Genomic DNA, 17,565 nt, shown 5'->3' on the forward strand with positions numbered 1-17,565 from the left:
TTAATATATGAACATTGCAATTCAACAAGAAAATGCTGAAAACTTAATGATTAGTTAAATTAAAAATGTTGTGGTTAATTTTAATTTTTCAGTAAGTTAGATTTTCGTAAAATCTGGATTTGCTAATATAACCTAGATTAGAATGCACCTATCAATGTAAACGAAATTATTTTTCTTGAATGGCAAAATTACTATACATGTTATGTTCTCTGAATATTCTACTTGTTCGTATGATATCAGTATGTAAGCATTTTTACTTTGAAAATGATATATGGCATGTGTTCGTTTGGATTTTCGAAAAATTCGTCAAACAAAACAAGTCTTATTTGGCCTCCTTAGACCAAAGTTTAGTTTCAAACAGTCCAATTGATTTGTGTAAATAGATAGGAGTGAAGAGTTGGAGTGCGTAGGTGCATCCAAATATAGACACTGCACTTTGGACGTACACTTGCTGCACTCCTGCTACAACCTGTTCGGCCTAGCGGTCTTTTCCTTGCGCGATAAAAATTATTTGCGTTTAACAATGTCGAAAGAAAGACTAAACTCCCTTGCAATCCTGTGCATTAGAATAACAATTTTGCAAGAATTGGACCTTAATTTCATTATTGAAGAGTTTACGCGTAGAAAAAAATTTTTATTAAATTTTCAAGTAACCTTTTTTATAGAATGTTTAATCCAAATGCATTTTATTCTAATATTGCCTTACATAAATATTATAAAAAATGTACTTAATAAAAATGTATGATAAATATTGCTTTCACTTCATTTTAATTCTCAAAAATTAGCAAAAAATTGGGGCGGCAAATTACGGCGGCAAAATGGTTAATCCTCCACTGCTCTCGTCAAAATGTTAGCTCCCCTCGGTGAAAAATGAAACTTTTCTAAAAAAATTTAGGAAAACTCCTTTCCCGGTCTTCAACTTTTTATAGAAACTCTCCGCTCCGGTCCTGAACTTTGGTAGAAAAAATTTTTTGTTGAAAATCTGGGCCACCCCTGTCATAGTTGTCTCTAGATCAGTCACTGTTTGATAGTTAGCTGTTAGCACCTGCTGAAAAGTAATTAATTTCAATCATTTGCATCTGGAGGGAGTAAAATTAATTTTCATTCTATAAAAAATTAAGCCATGATATAAAACAGAAACTTGTAATGTAATCAGCTCAAAATACCTAATACATTTAAATTATATTAAAAAATAAATAAAGGAAGAAATTTTAAAAATATTAAATATTAAAAATAAAAAAATATCCAAACCAAAATACTGTTATAATTGTCACGATTATGCTCGCTAGAGACGCTAGTGTCGTTACGAACGCATCCAATTCGAGAAGGAAATAGAACCTTCTGACAGCGATATATCTAGGTCGTTCGGGGCGCGTTGGTGAGACAGGAATATATAAAAAAAGTGCGAGATTTTGAATGGGGACATTGAATTTTTGATGTAGGAAAGCGGTTGGATAAACAGTGAGGCTAAACTTTCAAAGCTATATCGTGTCGCTATTATCCATTGGTATCATTCAAAACTTCAAGCTTACCTATTTCAGATGGTTATTTATCCATATTAACGATAGGCGGAGTGCAAAAAGATCAGCTTCAAATATTAAGGATGACGAAATAACATTTCCAGTCGCTTTACCACCAAGTTCCTCTTTGAAGTAATGATCAAATAATAATCGATCTTCAAATTTGGGCGAATATTTGGCAATGTTTGGAAGTTATTAATTTTAATATTTTCAAAATGTATTTAATTTAGTTTTCATTTAATTACTTGATAATGGGAATTTTTGTGGCTATCAATAAGATGAAGACCATTTGTTAACTTTGACGTTAGTGGGTTCAACCTTGTTGCTATATATAGAAAATTCTAAATCAACAAAAACAATAACCCAAAGGGGAATTTTTCTCTCCAACATTTATCCGTGGAAATGCTAATAGCTAATATAGGAGCTGTTCTGTAGCACTCGAGCTTAACTTTGGAGTTGGAGCTTATTCATCAGCCAGTAGGTGATGACTATCATAAATGTAACGTCATTATGATAGTCTTACTTTCGATTAAAATTTGTAACGGGAAGAATACGGTACGATAGAGCAGTTCGGTTTAATTTCCATATTGTTGAGTAGAGGGTTGATCAAGGTGAATGTCTCGGTTGGATTAAACTGTCTTTCCTGTTGCAATCAACTTGTGGATCTGAATTTTTTATAATCTGAAGCTCTCATCGATGACATTGATAATGCACTTTTATTGCTTATTTTTAACTGAGTATTTTTAACTTAAATATTTTGTTGTACTTGATCTAAGCAACTACGTTATTTTATTTAATAATTGAAAATTTAACACAAGCAACAACAAAAATTATTAAACCAGCGTGTTGGACACGAAATTGACAAATTTTATACTGATGAGAGAAAGCAAGGCGTTTTATTCTCTTCGAGAATAAAATAAATATAAAATTATCATGAATTGTGTTAGTTATTATAAGTTGATTTTAAAAGACATCTTTTCAAAACTGTAAAAAAAATTTCCTTTCGCAGGTAAAAAATATCATAATTTTAAATTTTTATTTGAAGCGCTTTAATTTTTTTTAATCCCTTCGACACTTTCGGTCTATCCGGTTAAATTATCGGCCATTAAACAAAATGCAGGCTGCTCTTGGTCGTTGCGCTTTCAGAACTCTCCGTTCCGTACGCCCGACTGGGGTTAATTTGCAGAAATCTGCGGCTTGTCTACACACGACATGTTAGTTGGTGTTTGATTTTTCAAGAATTCATTCTTAATGTCAATTTTCTGCCATCTACTGACCTCGTCAAATTGACCTTGCTCACATTTGTTGCCTGTGCTTGTAATTTTACTGTACATTTCAAATTTTAGCCACTTCCTCCTATTACAAATTGTGCTTTTAATAATAAATTTTAAAGAGTCAAGTTTGACATCAGTTTTGAATTAAGTTTGTGAGTTTAAAATTCTGAATGATGCCAGATTGAGATTGATGAAGAAAGTTAGTTTCACCCTGACTAAAATATTTATTCTTGTTTTTGTAAATAAAAATAAAACAGTAAAAATGTTAAACATGGCGGCAAAATTCATGTAATAAGAAATTTTAAATAATATTGATATTAAGAAAAGAACAGATTGCTTTTTTAGACCTCTTAGCCAGCCTATTAAATTAAGATAAATAATTTTTAAAACATGATCATTGATTTTTTTATTTTATAATTTATTTATATACTATAAATAGGTTATCTAAATAGATATATAATCATAAGTTGTTTTTGTTGAATATTTGTTTAATTTATTGTTTATTTATGACATGTTTTTAAAATAATAATTCTATCAGCAAAGGACAATGCCACAGCTCCAGCCGGCCAACCAGCAGCCAAAGCCATAGCCAAAGGAAAGATAGTGGCAGTCATTGGTGCTGTTGTTGATGTACAGTTTGATGATGAGTTGCCCTCAATTTTGAATGCTCTTGAGGTTGAGAACAGGAAACCACGTCTAATCTTGGAAGTCGCTCAACATTTAGGTGAAATTTTAGATATACTTAAATTAATAATTATTATTTTTTGTTTTTTTTTTAATAATCACAACAAATTCATAAGTTGAATTTAAAATCCAAAATATGTTATTAGGCGAGAAGACATGTAGGACAATTGCAATGGATGGTACGGAAGGTCTCATCAGAGGTCAGGTCTGCACAGACACTGGCGCTCCAATCAGGATTCCCGTGGGTCCTGAAACACTCGGACGTATTATCAACGTTATTGGTGAGCCCATCGATGAGCGTGGTCCAGTCAATGCCAAACAGTATGTATATTTGTTATGTTGTCATTTTTTCTCGAATTTCTACTCTACTCGATAATATAGTTTTAATATGATTTGATTGTTAATTTCAGCTTTGCAGAAATTCACGCTGATGCCCCCGAGTTTGTTGAGATGAGTGTGGAACAGGAGATCTTGGAAACTGGTATCAAAGTTGTAGACATGTTGGCTCCATATGCCAAGGGAGGAAAGATTGGTTTGTATATATTCTCTTGTACACCTTTTACTTGCTAAAAACAACAAATATGTTGTAACGAAATGATACCATTGTTTTATCAGTCTATCACTATGTGAAACTAATCAGTATTTTAAAAGTTTTAACAACTTTGTATTTTGCATTTCATACGGTACAAACAAGTTGACTTGAATACTGTTATGACCCTTGTAACCAGGTTTGTTTGGTGGTGCTGGTGTAGGCAAGACAGTGTTGATTATGGAGTTGATCAACAATGTTGCCAAGGCTCATGGTGGCTATTCGGTGTTTGCCGGAGTAGGAGAGAGAACAAGAGAAGGAAATGATTTATACCACGAGATGATCATGTCCGGAGTCATTGACCTCAAGGGTGACAAGTCAAAGGTCAGTTGGCTCATTAATTGTTGTCCAATTGATAGGTGGCAATTAATTCTAGTGAACACCTATAGCACAGATATGTTATATCTTTTTTAGAGCCTGTAGTGATGACAGATATGATGGTGAATAATGATTTTTGATGATCAGGTGTCAACTGTTTAACATCTCAGTTAAAAAAAGTTTATTTAGTGTTGTGATGTGGTATATTTTCTCTAGGTGTCACTGGTGTATGGTCAGATGAATGAGCCCCCAGGTGCCAGAGCTCGTGTTGCCCTGACAGGTTTGACAGTGGCTGAATATTTCAGAGATAAAGAAGGCCAAGATGTGCTGCTCTTCATTGATAACATTTTCAGGTCAGCCTTTGTCTTGTCTTTTGTCATGGCTATAGTTATTGTTTGTATTTTGAGAGGTAAATTGATTGCCATTTGAAAAAATCACATAAAGCATTTTTTATATGAATGTAGTTTTCTCTTTGAGTTTGTTTTGTCTTATCTCTCTTTTATTACAAGTCCATTTCTTTTTCAAATTCTGAATCAGTTCTGAGTTTTTTTATTTAATGTCAGTCAGTTATAGCATTTATTTGATTAAAAATAAATTCTTTCTATCACCAGCATCCATATTAAGAATTATTTTTACACCGGTCTTTTTGCTAAATTTTGGCTCTCTAGCTCTATATGCACTCCATTACTTAGATAATTAAAAGCAGAAAAGGTTATGAGCTGTGTTATTGTTGTTCCATTCAGATTCACTCAGGCTGGTTCAGAAGTATCAGCTCTGTTGGGTCGTATTCCATCAGCTGTGGGTTACCAACCTACCCTGGCAACTGACATGGGTACTATGCAGGAGAGAATCACCACAACCAAGAAGGGGTCCATCACCTCTGTGCAGGTTGGTCATGTTGTGCTGCTCTGCTTTGTACTAATGTTTGTAGTTGCCAGTTAAGCTAGTTAAAATTTTCTATCAAGTGTCTTGTGTCTGGAAAATTATTCCTGACTGACTGTTTGATCATTTGCAAGCAATTCACACGATACACAGGCTATCTATGTACCTGCTGATGATTTGACTGACCCTGCCCCTGCCACAACATTTGCCCACTTGGATGCCACCACTGTACTCTCCAGAGGTATTGCTGAGTTGGGTATCTACCCAGCCGTCGATCCTCTCGACTCAACTTCTCGTATTCTCGATCCTAACATTGTCGGCCAGGAGCACTACAGTGTCGCTCGTGGTGTACAGAAGATTCTACAGGTTCATCCCTTAATTCTGGATCTTTTATTTTTCAAAAACGTGAATACATTTTATTATGTTTAATATCAATGATTTGATCAGGACTACAAGTCCCTTCAGGATATTATTGCCATCTTGGGTATGGATGAGTTATCTGAAGATGATAAACTGACAGTGGCACGAGCTCGTAAAATCCAGAGGTTCCTCTCACAACCTTTCCAGGTATGCTGTTGTATTTTTAGCTTTTGTGAAATAATACTTTCAAATGATAATCATACATTATCTTGTGCTACTTTGTTTACCTCTATGAGGTCTCAATTTGTTATGTATCGGATGCCAATTGTGGAATCTGTGTGCTCTTAATGACTCAATTTACAAATTGGTGAATTTAATTTCCTAGGTGGCCGAGGTGTTCACTGGATCAGAGGGTAAGTTGGTTCCATTGAAGGAGTCCATCAAGGGATTCAAAATGATCCTTAATGGTAATGTTCTGGTTTTGTATTTATGTACATATTTTAATGAAATTGGTTTACTTCTTTGTGTTTCGTTTACGTCACGATTTGGTGATGTGCGTCGATGATTATTGAAATTTTCGTTGTTGGTATAATATTTTTGTTATTTTTGTTTAAATTTTGCACTGCCTATGCTATACACAGGTGAGATGGATCATCTGCCTGAAGTTGCTTTCTACATGGTTGGTCCAATTGAAGAGGTCATCCAGAAAGCTGATAGGCTGGCTGAAGAAAGGAAGAATAAGTAGAAGACAAAAGATGACAAGATAACTAAGATTTTCAATTCAGAACACTATATATATATAGTAAATTAAAATAAATTATGATAATTTCCTCCTTGAAACTAACAATGAGGTTGCCATTAGAAACATGTTTATAATTTGTATCATAGCCTACATCACACTATTTGAAAGATGGTATGAGGATTGAGCCTGAATGGTAAGAATAAGAACTGGTAGATAATGGTCGGTGATTGAGTTTATTTATGTTTATTGTTTGTTTTATATGCTGAGTGTTAGAATAAAGATGTTGGATCGATTCCAAGTATTGGTTGGAGAATAAAAAATTTAAATTGATTTTTAGTGCTGTCTGCAACAGGTTGTCTAGCAACGTCTTAAATCCTGGTTAAACATGTTAAATACTGGTTAAATGTTATTTATTACAGTAGAAACATTGTAAAAATTTATACAAAATAATCTGTTTAGTCGAAAAGGCAATATTAGTAAAATGGAAATTTATTAGTTGCTGAAATGGAGCCACGTTTAGTTTTCAAAAAAATATTTAAATACATACGCCGGTAATAATAGTACAAATACACTGTTGGGTGAAGATTGTTGAAACGGTTTGAAAGGTTTCGTGAGCGACCAACGGTTGCTGTAACTTTGTTTGCTGGATGTGTTTGCGTGCAGCAGGATCTATATTTTATTGCTAGTGGAAACATGGAAAATGTAAATTCTTTCAGTGACGTGTATATTATGTATCTTTTATCAACAGAAATAAATGTCTATTTAACTGTAGTAAGGTCGCAGTTAAGTGTGCATTAACATTCAAGAAGGTGAACATGCGTGAACACAGGAGGGCACTATTTTCAATAAAAATGATTGGTTATAAAACGTAAATAAATGGCAAAATGAAGATTATGAATTGTACTCATCAGGGTCGTTTCAAACTAATTAATAAAGAGAACTATTTGAAAGTGATTATATGCTGTTTACTGTTTTCGAACTTTTCTTGCGTGATGTGTGCGTGCCTCCGTGATTTAGATTTTACTTTTTCTCAGATTAGGACCGCCGTAAATGTGAAATGATCGTAATTAACGTTCCGGATTTATACCTCGTACTAGCATGACTGCGTTGTTACACTATGAAAACTATCGATTGAATAAACTAACTGAATAAACTATCGCTCACAAAGATATTCTTAAAATAGGAGCATATTGTTGTTTCACACGCTTTCGGTGCATGAATTCACGCACAAAATATGAAGAAAACACCAAATGTATTGTACATAGGCAGATTTGTTCATTTAGGACATCAGTAAAAGTTCAAATAACGTAAAAATGACTGGGGGAGACAGAAATTATAAAGATTTTCCCCAAGCGAGGAATACATGCTTCTCAGAAGTTACATTATTACTAGATAATCATAACGTGCACATAAATCTGATATGTATTTAAGCTAAAAATAAGTTTAAAATTTGAAAGCAGGCATTTAAGTTTAATTTTGCGGATAATTCAACAATACAAATTTTTCTGACTTTTAACGTGAGCAACTCTCGTCGTAGATTGCAGTACGTTTACACGTTCTAGGTAGCGGTAACAGAATAAAAAAATGAATATAAATTACATACCTAATCATATATGCGATGTTAATACTGAAATGAATGTCTAAAATTATAAACTAGTAAAAAAATGTCTTTGTTCCATCTGACGAAAATAAATTAATACCATGTAATGGTACATTTTTTAAAAATATATTCCCTCATTTGAAACCTTCACAAATACTGCGGACAGAATTGATAGACCAATCGTTTGGAGCTGTTTGTCTTGCGTATGATTCCTTTCTTGTAGTACTGTCGGATTGATCGGCTCAGCTTGTCGTAATTCATCGCCGGTCGATTTTTTCTTTCTCCCCAAAGTTTGGCTACGTTAACAGAATCTTCTATTTTAAAAACACCTATCAAATACACAAATCACTATTGAAATCCCAAAAGTTTGTTTGGTAATTTTGAAAAATTTGTCCAAACATAAAAAGAAACTTGAATAAAAAAAAAACATACAAAAAATATTTTAAAATATCATCCACCTTTGTGTTGATCAACCCATCTTATCCAGGTGGCATATTGCGGGCAAACCAACAATTCTTTGAGGAACTGCCACAAGCAGATGGATTTCTTGGTTTTGTTATGAGGTGATGTGTCATTCAAAGATCCAGAGGGGGACAAAGCGTGGTTGTTCTTCATCTCTCGGCTCTTGTTGCAAAATGAAGTGACACACTTTTTTGATTCTAATTTTGAATTTTCCAATTTTAGCGTTGAAACTTTTGTGTCTTTCGATAGTTGTCGATTCAAAGAGTTTCTGTGAAGAATTTGGTAATTGTTGGTTGGATAATGTGACAGCTGCTGTTCATTAACTTCACGAGAATTTTGACAATTCAACTGCAAATGGTAGCTTTCTACATTTTCCAAATATGTTTGACATGGATTGTCATATTTTTGTAGTTCTTGATTTATTGGCAGTAGCTGGTCGAATTCTGAATTTTCAAATGTTTCGGAGCTCTTTGGTTTTATGTTTAGATAACAACTTGGCGATAACCTATGCTCCAATGGACATAAAAAAAATATTGATAACATAACTCTTATTAAATTATATTAAATATATATATAATTATAAATTATTATAAGATTGAGGTGAAAATATTTTACCATTGGTTTTCAGTTGGTCGAGTAAAATCATTTTCACAATTAGGTAAGCTGGCGTGATTAAATATTTCTTTTCTATAATTTTGCGCAATATCATAAGTGGACGTTTCGTACTTTAGTTGCTCAGATACGAAGACATCCATGCTGACGCACGGTGCAGGTTTGTTGAAAGCCAGTGTATCGTCGTTGCTCTGGACATCGTAACTGCTGGCTGCAACACTACCTGCGCTGTAACTTCTGCTCTCGTCAGCATCATAGTTTCTACTTCCGTTGGCATTCTCACTGCCGTCAGCAGCGGTGACAATAGAAGGAATGTTGAACACACAATCGAGCAGTGGGTTGTTTTCGTTCCAAAAATTGAGAGGCGTGGGAAAATTTTCTGACCATAATTGGTCTTCTGCTCCAAAAAATGACGGTAATGTAACGTCCGATAAGTTAGAGTAATAAGTTGAAATTCCACCAAAAAGTTCACCAAAATCTGAGGTGAGTTTGTCATCTTCTAGCCAGCTGGCCGGCGTGACGATGTTTGATTGTTGAGGGTTGGAATTTGGAAATTTTGGAATTGCGAGGGAAGACGACACTGGAGAGAAGACGGACGTCGTTTGGAGTGTTGCCGGTTGGGATGATGGCAGTGGTAGCAATGGTGGAGTCACGATTGGCAGTTGGGATTGTTCAAAATATAACTGGCTCAGCGTTGGACTGTAACAGCTGTTGTTGTTAGGTAGTTTGTTGAGAGTTGATTACTATTAGTAATAATTAATTGCCATCAAGTTATTTATTATGAAATTTGTCATTTTTTTTAAATTATGCAAATTAAACTCTGAGTTTTAATCGCCTAATTTGTCATTTATTGTAGTCCATAAAAAACTTTTTAATTTTGTTTTTGAATGTTGTGGCAATTATGCTTATTGAATTTTTCAATTTGAAATTTTTATTAAAAAACACAAACTTAACAAACCCTATAATGCTACATTTAAATCTATTTAAAACATAAATGAAAAAACCTCGAATCAGGTTCTAACAAAGTATTGGATTCTGTAGAACTGTCGCAAGAAAACGAGAAGCGATAGAATGGTATGGTCTTGTTTTGTGTGGCTGTGGCATGGTTTAAGTCCACAGTCTCACTGTTGTTGTTGTTGTTGTTAGCTCTTGTTGGTTCGTATTGCTGTGCGATGTTTGCATCTTTATCTAAAATGATGTTGTTGTTGTTTATAGCTGTTTCTTTTGATGTAGTTTTTTGATAACATTGTTGTTGCGGTGCGCTGGATTCGCTAATTGAAACGTTGCTGATATTGTCAGTTCTATTGTTGTTGCTGCAGTTATTAATGTCGTTGTTGTTGTCGTTGTTGTTTCTGTTAAATGTTGTTGTTGATGTTGATGACAACGCTGATATGTTGTTCAAGTATATAATTGTTTGACTTGCAATGTTTTCCTTGTTTAATGGTTTGATGATGATTAGAGGAATTTTTTGAGGAGCCGATGTTGTCGTTAATGTAGTTGATTTCGTTGCTGTTGTAATTGATGTTGCTGACGTGAATGTTATGGCTGTTGCAGATGAAGATGTTAATGCTAAGGAAGGTGAGACTGCTGCTGTTGATGGTGATGCTGACGGTGCCCCAACTTTGTTTATACTCAATGGTGGTTCTGGTGATTTCATGGTTGGAAAAGATGACAGGAACGACGATGAAGAAGAAGATGATGGCGTTGATGAAAGCAATAATAATGATGAAGGTAGCGATGAGGATGAAGACAATAACGACGATGGTGGTGGTGTTGGAAACAGTCTGGAAACACTGTTTAAATGTAAGGCAGGTGTGGCTTTGTCTGATGATAGAGTTACAGATGGCGTTGATGCCGGTGATGATGTGGGTCCTGGTAATGGTGACAACAACTTAGATGGAGAAGAAGATGATGGTGATGACGAAGATGATGAGAGTTGTGACATCAGCATTTGCGATGACTGTTTGATTATCAATGGTGATTTCAAGTGCGATGGTGGTGAAGAAGATATTTGAGTTGATGATTCTAACGTGATTCCAATAAAAGATGAGGACGATGAGGATGATGAGGATGATGAAGACGATGAGGACAATAGGGGATTGTAACAGAAAGATGATGGTGATGAAGATTCTAATGAGCAAAATGGGAGGAACGAATTAGTTTCCTTTGGTTTCGAGCAAAGCAAATTAAAGCCTGTTGAAATTAAATTAATTTATTTACACAGTTTTTTTTTTCAAAATTTTCATAAAACATCACGTGATCATTCAGTCATTTGTTTTAATCATCAGCATTATCATTTTATCTGCAATCTTCAACTTATTTATCATCCTCCTCCTCATCGTCATCATTCTGTTGTTATCGGTTATCATCGTTATCATCACAATTAATATTACCCTACATTTTTCAGTTATCATCATGACCATAATTACAATTATTATTATTATTATTAGTACTGCTACAACTTTTGCTGCTGTTGCTGCTACTACCACCACTACTGCTGCTGCTGCTGCTGCTACTACCGATACTTCTACTACGACTACTACTAAGTTATTAACATTATCTTCATCACGATCATTGTCATCACTCATGTAATTACTATCATCATCATCTTCGCCATCATCATCGTTGTCGCCCTCATCACCATCGTTACAATCAGCAGCAGCAATAAGCACCAGCTCTGGCGATAATTACTCTACAACTTATGGTCTTAAGCTACTGACAATTATATTCAATATTTAATATTTTTTGCATAAAACGTTATATACATTATATATTTTATACGTTATATACGTTATATATTTATATATATATATATATAGAAAGAGAAAAAGAGAGAGAGAGAGAGAGAAAGATAGGTGCTAATGTACGTATGTTCCCGAACGACAATTAAATTGAGTAAAGTCATTATCAATATTTTTATCATCATCATCATTATTATTAATAATAATAAAAATAATAATAATATTATTATTACTGTTGTCGCTGCCTTTGCTGCGGCTGCTACTGCTGCAACTATTGCTACTACTGCTACTGCTATAACCGCTGCTGCTACTGCTACTACTACGACAACTGTAGCTACCACTTCTATTTGAAGTCCTACGATATGACGTATTATTATATATTGTTATGTTACTACTCTCCCTGCTATTACGACTATAATTATATAATAATATTATTATATATTAATATATTATTATTACAGTTATTACTTTTATTAATTTCACTACTACTACTTTCGCTATTGCTAATAATGTGAGGATCGGTTCAACTTGAAATACTGCCACCACTACTAATACCCTTTGTTATAAAACTTCAGACGCTACCACTTCAGCTGCTTGTAGTACTACTACTATTACATTTTTTAGTACTATTACCACTATTACTACACTACTATCAGCACTATTGGAGCTACTTATTAGAACAATGTACATTTGTGTAATAATTACTGATGGCTGCCAGGCTAGTCTGAACCCATAGAGAACAGCAGCTAAGTAAACAACTGATAAAAGATTTTGCATAGGAAGTTGCATACTGAAACGATGAAGAGGAAGATGGTGATGATGACGATGATGGTGATGATGTGTCTGCTGGTGATGATGATGATGCTTATGATTCTGATGATTCTGATGATGATGATGATGTTGATGATGATGGTTCTGGTAATGATGTTGATGATGGTAGTGATGATAATGACGAAAGCAATGGTGAAGAAGAAGAAAAAGGCGGTGATGATGATGGTAGTAGTGATGATAATGAAGCTACTAATGATAATGATATTGACGATAACAGTGTGGATAATGATAGTGATAATGGTAATTATGACGGCGGTAGTGGTTAAGATGACGATGATGTTGACAATGGAGAATGAGTAAGTGATGATGATGATGATAATGATGATAAAGATGATGAACATATAAAGATGATGATGATGAGAAAGATGTTGATGATGATGATGATAAGAAAGATATGGATGACGGTTTGAAGACAGGTGAGGCTGATGATGAAGATGCTTGCTTTAAGATAATGACTTAATTGATATCAAAGATGATAATTATAGTGATGATATGATGATACTGATTAATAATAATAACAATAATAACAACAAAAACAATAATAATAATAATAAAATCTTACTTTGCCCCCTTTCGTCACCATCGCCATAATCAATATCAACGACATTAGTGCCATCATTGCCATTATCATCAGTATAAATATCTTTGGTTACAATGACGTCATGGTCATCATTATCAACGTCAGCATCATCATCAACTATACCATCAGCATCAGCACCTAGATCTAAGTTATCGTCATCGTCGTCGTCATCATCATCATCATCATCGTTATTAAAATTGTCATCTCTTTTGATATCATTAGGATCAAAGACATCATCATTCTGTACACCATTATCGACAAATTCGAAAGTTAATAGTTCGTCAAATGATGTGCTGTTGTTGTTGTTGCTGGTGTTGTTGTTGCTGCTGTAGCTATTGTTGTTGTTGTTGTTGATGTCATTGTGCTTGCTAATAGTGTTGATTTCGTTAACGTTGGTAGAGTTGTTGTTTGAGTTGTCGCCGAAGATGCATTTACTACCGACGCGGTTAATGTCAGTGTTGTTGCTATCGGTGTTCTTGTTATTGTTGTTGGTGGTGTTGTTGCTATTGGTGTTGTTAATTATTCTGTTTATAGTGTATTTAACGTTGCTGTCAATGAAGTTACTGACATCGCTGTTGATGTAGTCAGTTATGCAGTGGCCGATGTTGTTATTGTTGATGTTGTTGTTACTTATATTGATGTTGTTGTTGTTGATGTTATTTACATTAATTTTGTTGCTGTTATTGCTGTTGTTGTTGATATTGTTGTTGATGTTAGTGTTATATGTGTTGATGTTTAAACCGTTGATTGTTTTGTTGGTGATGTTGTTTACATCACAATTTTTCGGGTTAAGGAAGTTTATATTGGTGTTGTTGTTAATGTTGTTGTTGATGTTGTTGTTGTTGTTGTTGTTGATGTTGTTGATGATATTTTTGTTGTTGTTGATGATGGTAATATCATGCATCTCTATCAAATTGCTCAGATAAACATTGTTGATGTTGTTGTCGTTGTTTGAACGTTTGTAGTTATTACAGTTTATACTGTTGACGCTAGTATTTTTGTTGCAATTAATGTTACCTGAACAGATGACGTGGTTGTTGTTGTTATCAGTTTTTATTCTTTTGCGATCCATTGCGTTTGTACCAGCCACAATGGCACTGCAATCTTCTTCATCTTCGTCATCGTCGTCAGCGTCATTATTGTCTATGACATCAATCTTTCTTTTGTTGACGTTGCCAACTTTGTAAGACGCAATAGCATTAACGCCACTGGTGGCGTTGTTGATGAAATAACTTTTATTCAAATTATTGTTGTTGTTGTCATGGATAGCGATGACGTCATTGCCAGTGTTATTGTTGTTGTTGCTGTTGTATTTAGTAATAGTGCTACAATTAACAATAGTGTTGTTGTTATTAATATCATTATTGTTGTTGTTGCTGCTGTTGTAATTGTTGTTGTTATTAAAAATATTGCTGTTATTGATGCTGTTACTGTTACTGAAATTAAGTTTAGGAACCAGGTAAATTTTCCTCCTGGTCGTCTCCGTCAGGAAGCTCTGGAATTTCGGCAGAGGTGGTCCGGCGGACATCATCAACTGCCCTACACTCTTCAGTTAGTCTTATAATAGATACTAGCAAAAGCAACTGAAATGTTTTAACGATAATGTATCATCGTAAATATCAATTGGAGATAGATTTTTTGTTGTTGTTGATCTGCTACGAAAGTGACAATATAAAAATCTTGGCAGTTTTTTGGCGTTTCAGATTATTTTTAGCGAGATTAGAGCCTACACTTCAACCGCCATTTTGGACTAATATTATTAATAAATTTAATTTTAATGAAATTCAAATGGTATTAATAAAATACTAGACAATATTAAAATGATAATAGAAATAATAATAGCAATAATGATAATAATAATAATAATTTGAAAAAAATTATTCTGAAAAACGTTTGACAACCATTTTACCTATATTGAACTCGTGAAAACCTGATGGATAATAATAATTATCGTAGTGCGCGCCCACAAATTAACGTAAGTGACCAAAAACTTCAAAACTAACAACTAATGTCACCAATAACAATAACATCAACAACATCAACAACAACTGCAATTGTGCCATTAAGTCATTAACTAAATTGAAATATTCTAAATAATTAAATAACAAAAATTGCATTAAAATGAAATAATCTATAAAATTAAAAATTTGACAAATTTTTTGAAAAAAAATCCTTCATTTACCTATCTATTTATTTTTCCATCTATCCATCCATCAATCCATCCATCAATCAATCTATCTATCCATCTATAACAAATGACTTACTGACTATAGATCGTTACAGCTAATGTAATAATTATGGGATGATTATGTGATCTATATATTTTTCCATATAATATATAAGACTAATAGTAAATATTATTATAAGATGTGTGCACATGTGTATGGATTGTATTTATATATATATATATATGTGTGTGTGTGTGTGAGTGGTGTGTGTTTGTGTGTATGCGTGTGCGTGTGTGTGTGTTGTGTCTTCCCATATATAAACAGACTGTAATTACTTGATTAAGTCGAATTTACATTGTATAAATATTAATATAATTTTATCGACTGATCTACATACCAATTTATTTATTTTCATTCATTTATTTATACTATATTGTTGCCGGTATTTCAATTTATGTGTTTCTCTTGGAATTTTGCGTGTGTGTTTTTTTGTGTTTGTGTGTGTGCGTGTGTGTGTGAGCGCGCGTGTGTGTGATGCGTTCATTTACGCCTACTTATGTACAAACGCGTGTGTTTTTGAGAAAAATAATAATTAAAAAGAAGAGAGTAAATAAGTAAATTGATTGAAATGAAATAAAAATATATGGCCATAACAAATGACATTATATAATATTACCCGCTCGCCTTTTCAATACGATAGTCGAAGAGTAATTAATAAATAATTCATTTATAAAATAGTGAAGATGACGACGACGATGATGAAGATGACGACGATAATGTTAATGTTAAGCTAACGAGAATAATGGTGACGATGGGGTATCTGTCTGTCTGGTGATGATGATGTAGATGACGACCATGATGACGATGACGAAAGTGATAAAAATAGAAATGATTCCTAAAAATTGCAAGCAAAACTGAGCAATCAAATAAACAATAAACTATAAGCTGAAACAATTAGAAAACTTTTATAACTGTAATAATAATAATAATTATAATAATAATAATAATATCTAACGACGAATCTAGAAAATGATTGTTAATAATTTTCTGGGAATTTTCAGTAAAATTGGCCTTACAAATATATGAATATACATATAAATATATTATTGATGAAAATTACAGCATATTCCGCGCAAGTTAGCTTTCTGTTTAATTATTCGGTTTTTCTAACGGTAGATCGTAAATCATTATCAAGTTTCTTGAGTTCAAAACTCAAATTTTTATTTTTTTTGGCTTAATTTATTTTAAGCATGGTAGAGCATAGCTGGATACCGTTTTAGTACCAACGAAAACATTAAACTACGATCTTCTTCAACTTTGTGCTATATGACACATTTACGTGTTTTCATTACCGATGATTCCTCTGTTTCTAAATTTCTTAGTAGAAAGGATTCCAATTGCCCGTTGGTGAATATTTATTATCGGATGTCTTTCTTCTATGCAGTGGCGTCACTAGGGTTGGTGTCACCCGGTGCGGTAACTCATGGTGTCACCCCTCTCATGACACCCCATAGACATACAGCATTCTTAGCAAAATTTATAAACACGAACAAGTTAAATGTGCTCGGCCGCGGCGCTTAATAATTCGGACGTCGAATTTGAATGGTATAAATGTAGAATACAAAAATGATTTGAACGAAAAAAATTTTATTCATAATACATTTCTGGGCGCTAGGCGGATTAGGCTGAATTAATCATAAGAATAATTTCATGGAGGGACATAAAAACATATACAGTGATATTTTGGTGTCACCCCCTGTGAGGGTGTCACCCGGTGCGGTCCGCACCCCCCGCACCCCGCTAGTGACGCCACTGCTTCTGTGAGTATGGACTCGGCTAGTAGTAAATTATAATGATTGTTATTGTAATGTAAGATTTCAACATTGTTGTCCAAGATTTGTCTAGTGATTTTAGTTTCGTGTTTCTCTTTCATGTGATTATAGCGCCAGTTTGTACGTGCATCGTAAGTCTTCTCGATAACTTAATCGTCGTTAACCAATATATTCAGAATTATGGTGCCCAATATATTCAGAATTATGGTGCCCACACTCACCAATGTATATATATATATCATATATATATATATATCATATATATATATATATCATATATATATATATATATATATCACATATATATATATTTATATATATCATATATATATATATATATATATAGTTATATATATTTATGTGTGTTTGC

At 33.6% G+C, this 17,565-nt stretch overlaps 2 protein-coding genes across 2 annotated transcripts; one reads left to right on the forward strand and one right to left on the reverse strand.

Annotated features, from left to right (window-relative positions):
- Positions 1 to 2,603: 2,603 nt before the first annotated feature.
- On the forward strand, positions 2,604 to 6,874 carry HELRODRAFT_185579 (hypothetical protein). Its single transcript, XM_009019059.1, has 11 exons — positions 2,604 to 2,734; positions 3,333 to 3,518; positions 3,625 to 3,799; positions 3,889 to 4,010; positions 4,207 to 4,391; positions 4,602 to 4,738; positions 5,129 to 5,273; positions 5,421 to 5,633; positions 5,715 to 5,834; positions 6,013 to 6,094; positions 6,269 to 6,874. Exons 1-11 carry the CDS (start codon positions 2,635 to 2,637, stop codon positions 6,370 to 6,372), a joined length of 1,569 nt encoding a protein of 522 aa, XP_009017307.1. The 5' UTR covers positions 2,604 to 2,634; the 3' UTR covers positions 6,373 to 6,874.
- Positions 6,875 to 8,122: 1,248 nt separating this feature from the next.
- On the reverse strand, positions 8,123 to 8,509 carry HELRODRAFT_127646 (hypothetical protein; the record flags this gene model as incomplete). Its single annotated transcript, XM_009019060.1, has 2 exons — positions 8,123 to 8,298; positions 8,428 to 8,509. Coding segments are annotated over 2 exons (258 nt in total), but the record flags the coding sequence as incomplete, so codon positions are not given.
- Between the last annotated feature and the right edge of the window lie 9,056 nt (positions 8,510 to 17,565).

Source organism: Helobdella robusta, assembly GCF_000326865.2.
Source record: "Helobdella robusta unplaced genomic scaffold HELROscaffold_23, whole genome shotgun sequence".
Classification (NCBI taxonomy): domain Eukaryota; kingdom Metazoa; phylum Annelida; class Clitellata; order Rhynchobdellida; family Glossiphoniidae; genus Helobdella; species Helobdella robusta.

Coding starts and splice junctions, on each gene's coding strand:
- HELRODRAFT_185579 (XM_009019059.1), top strand. CDS start 2,635: ATGCAGGCTGCTCTTGGTCGTTGCGCTTTCAGAACTCTCCGTTCCGTA. Junction 4,739..5,128: donor TTCATTGATAACATTTTCAG/GTCAGCCTTTGT, acceptor TGTTCCATTCAG/ATTCACTCAGGCTGGTTCAG. Junction 5,274..5,420: donor GGTCCATCACCTCTGTGCAG/GTTGGTCATGTT, acceptor CACGATACACAG/GCTATCTATGTACCTGCTGA.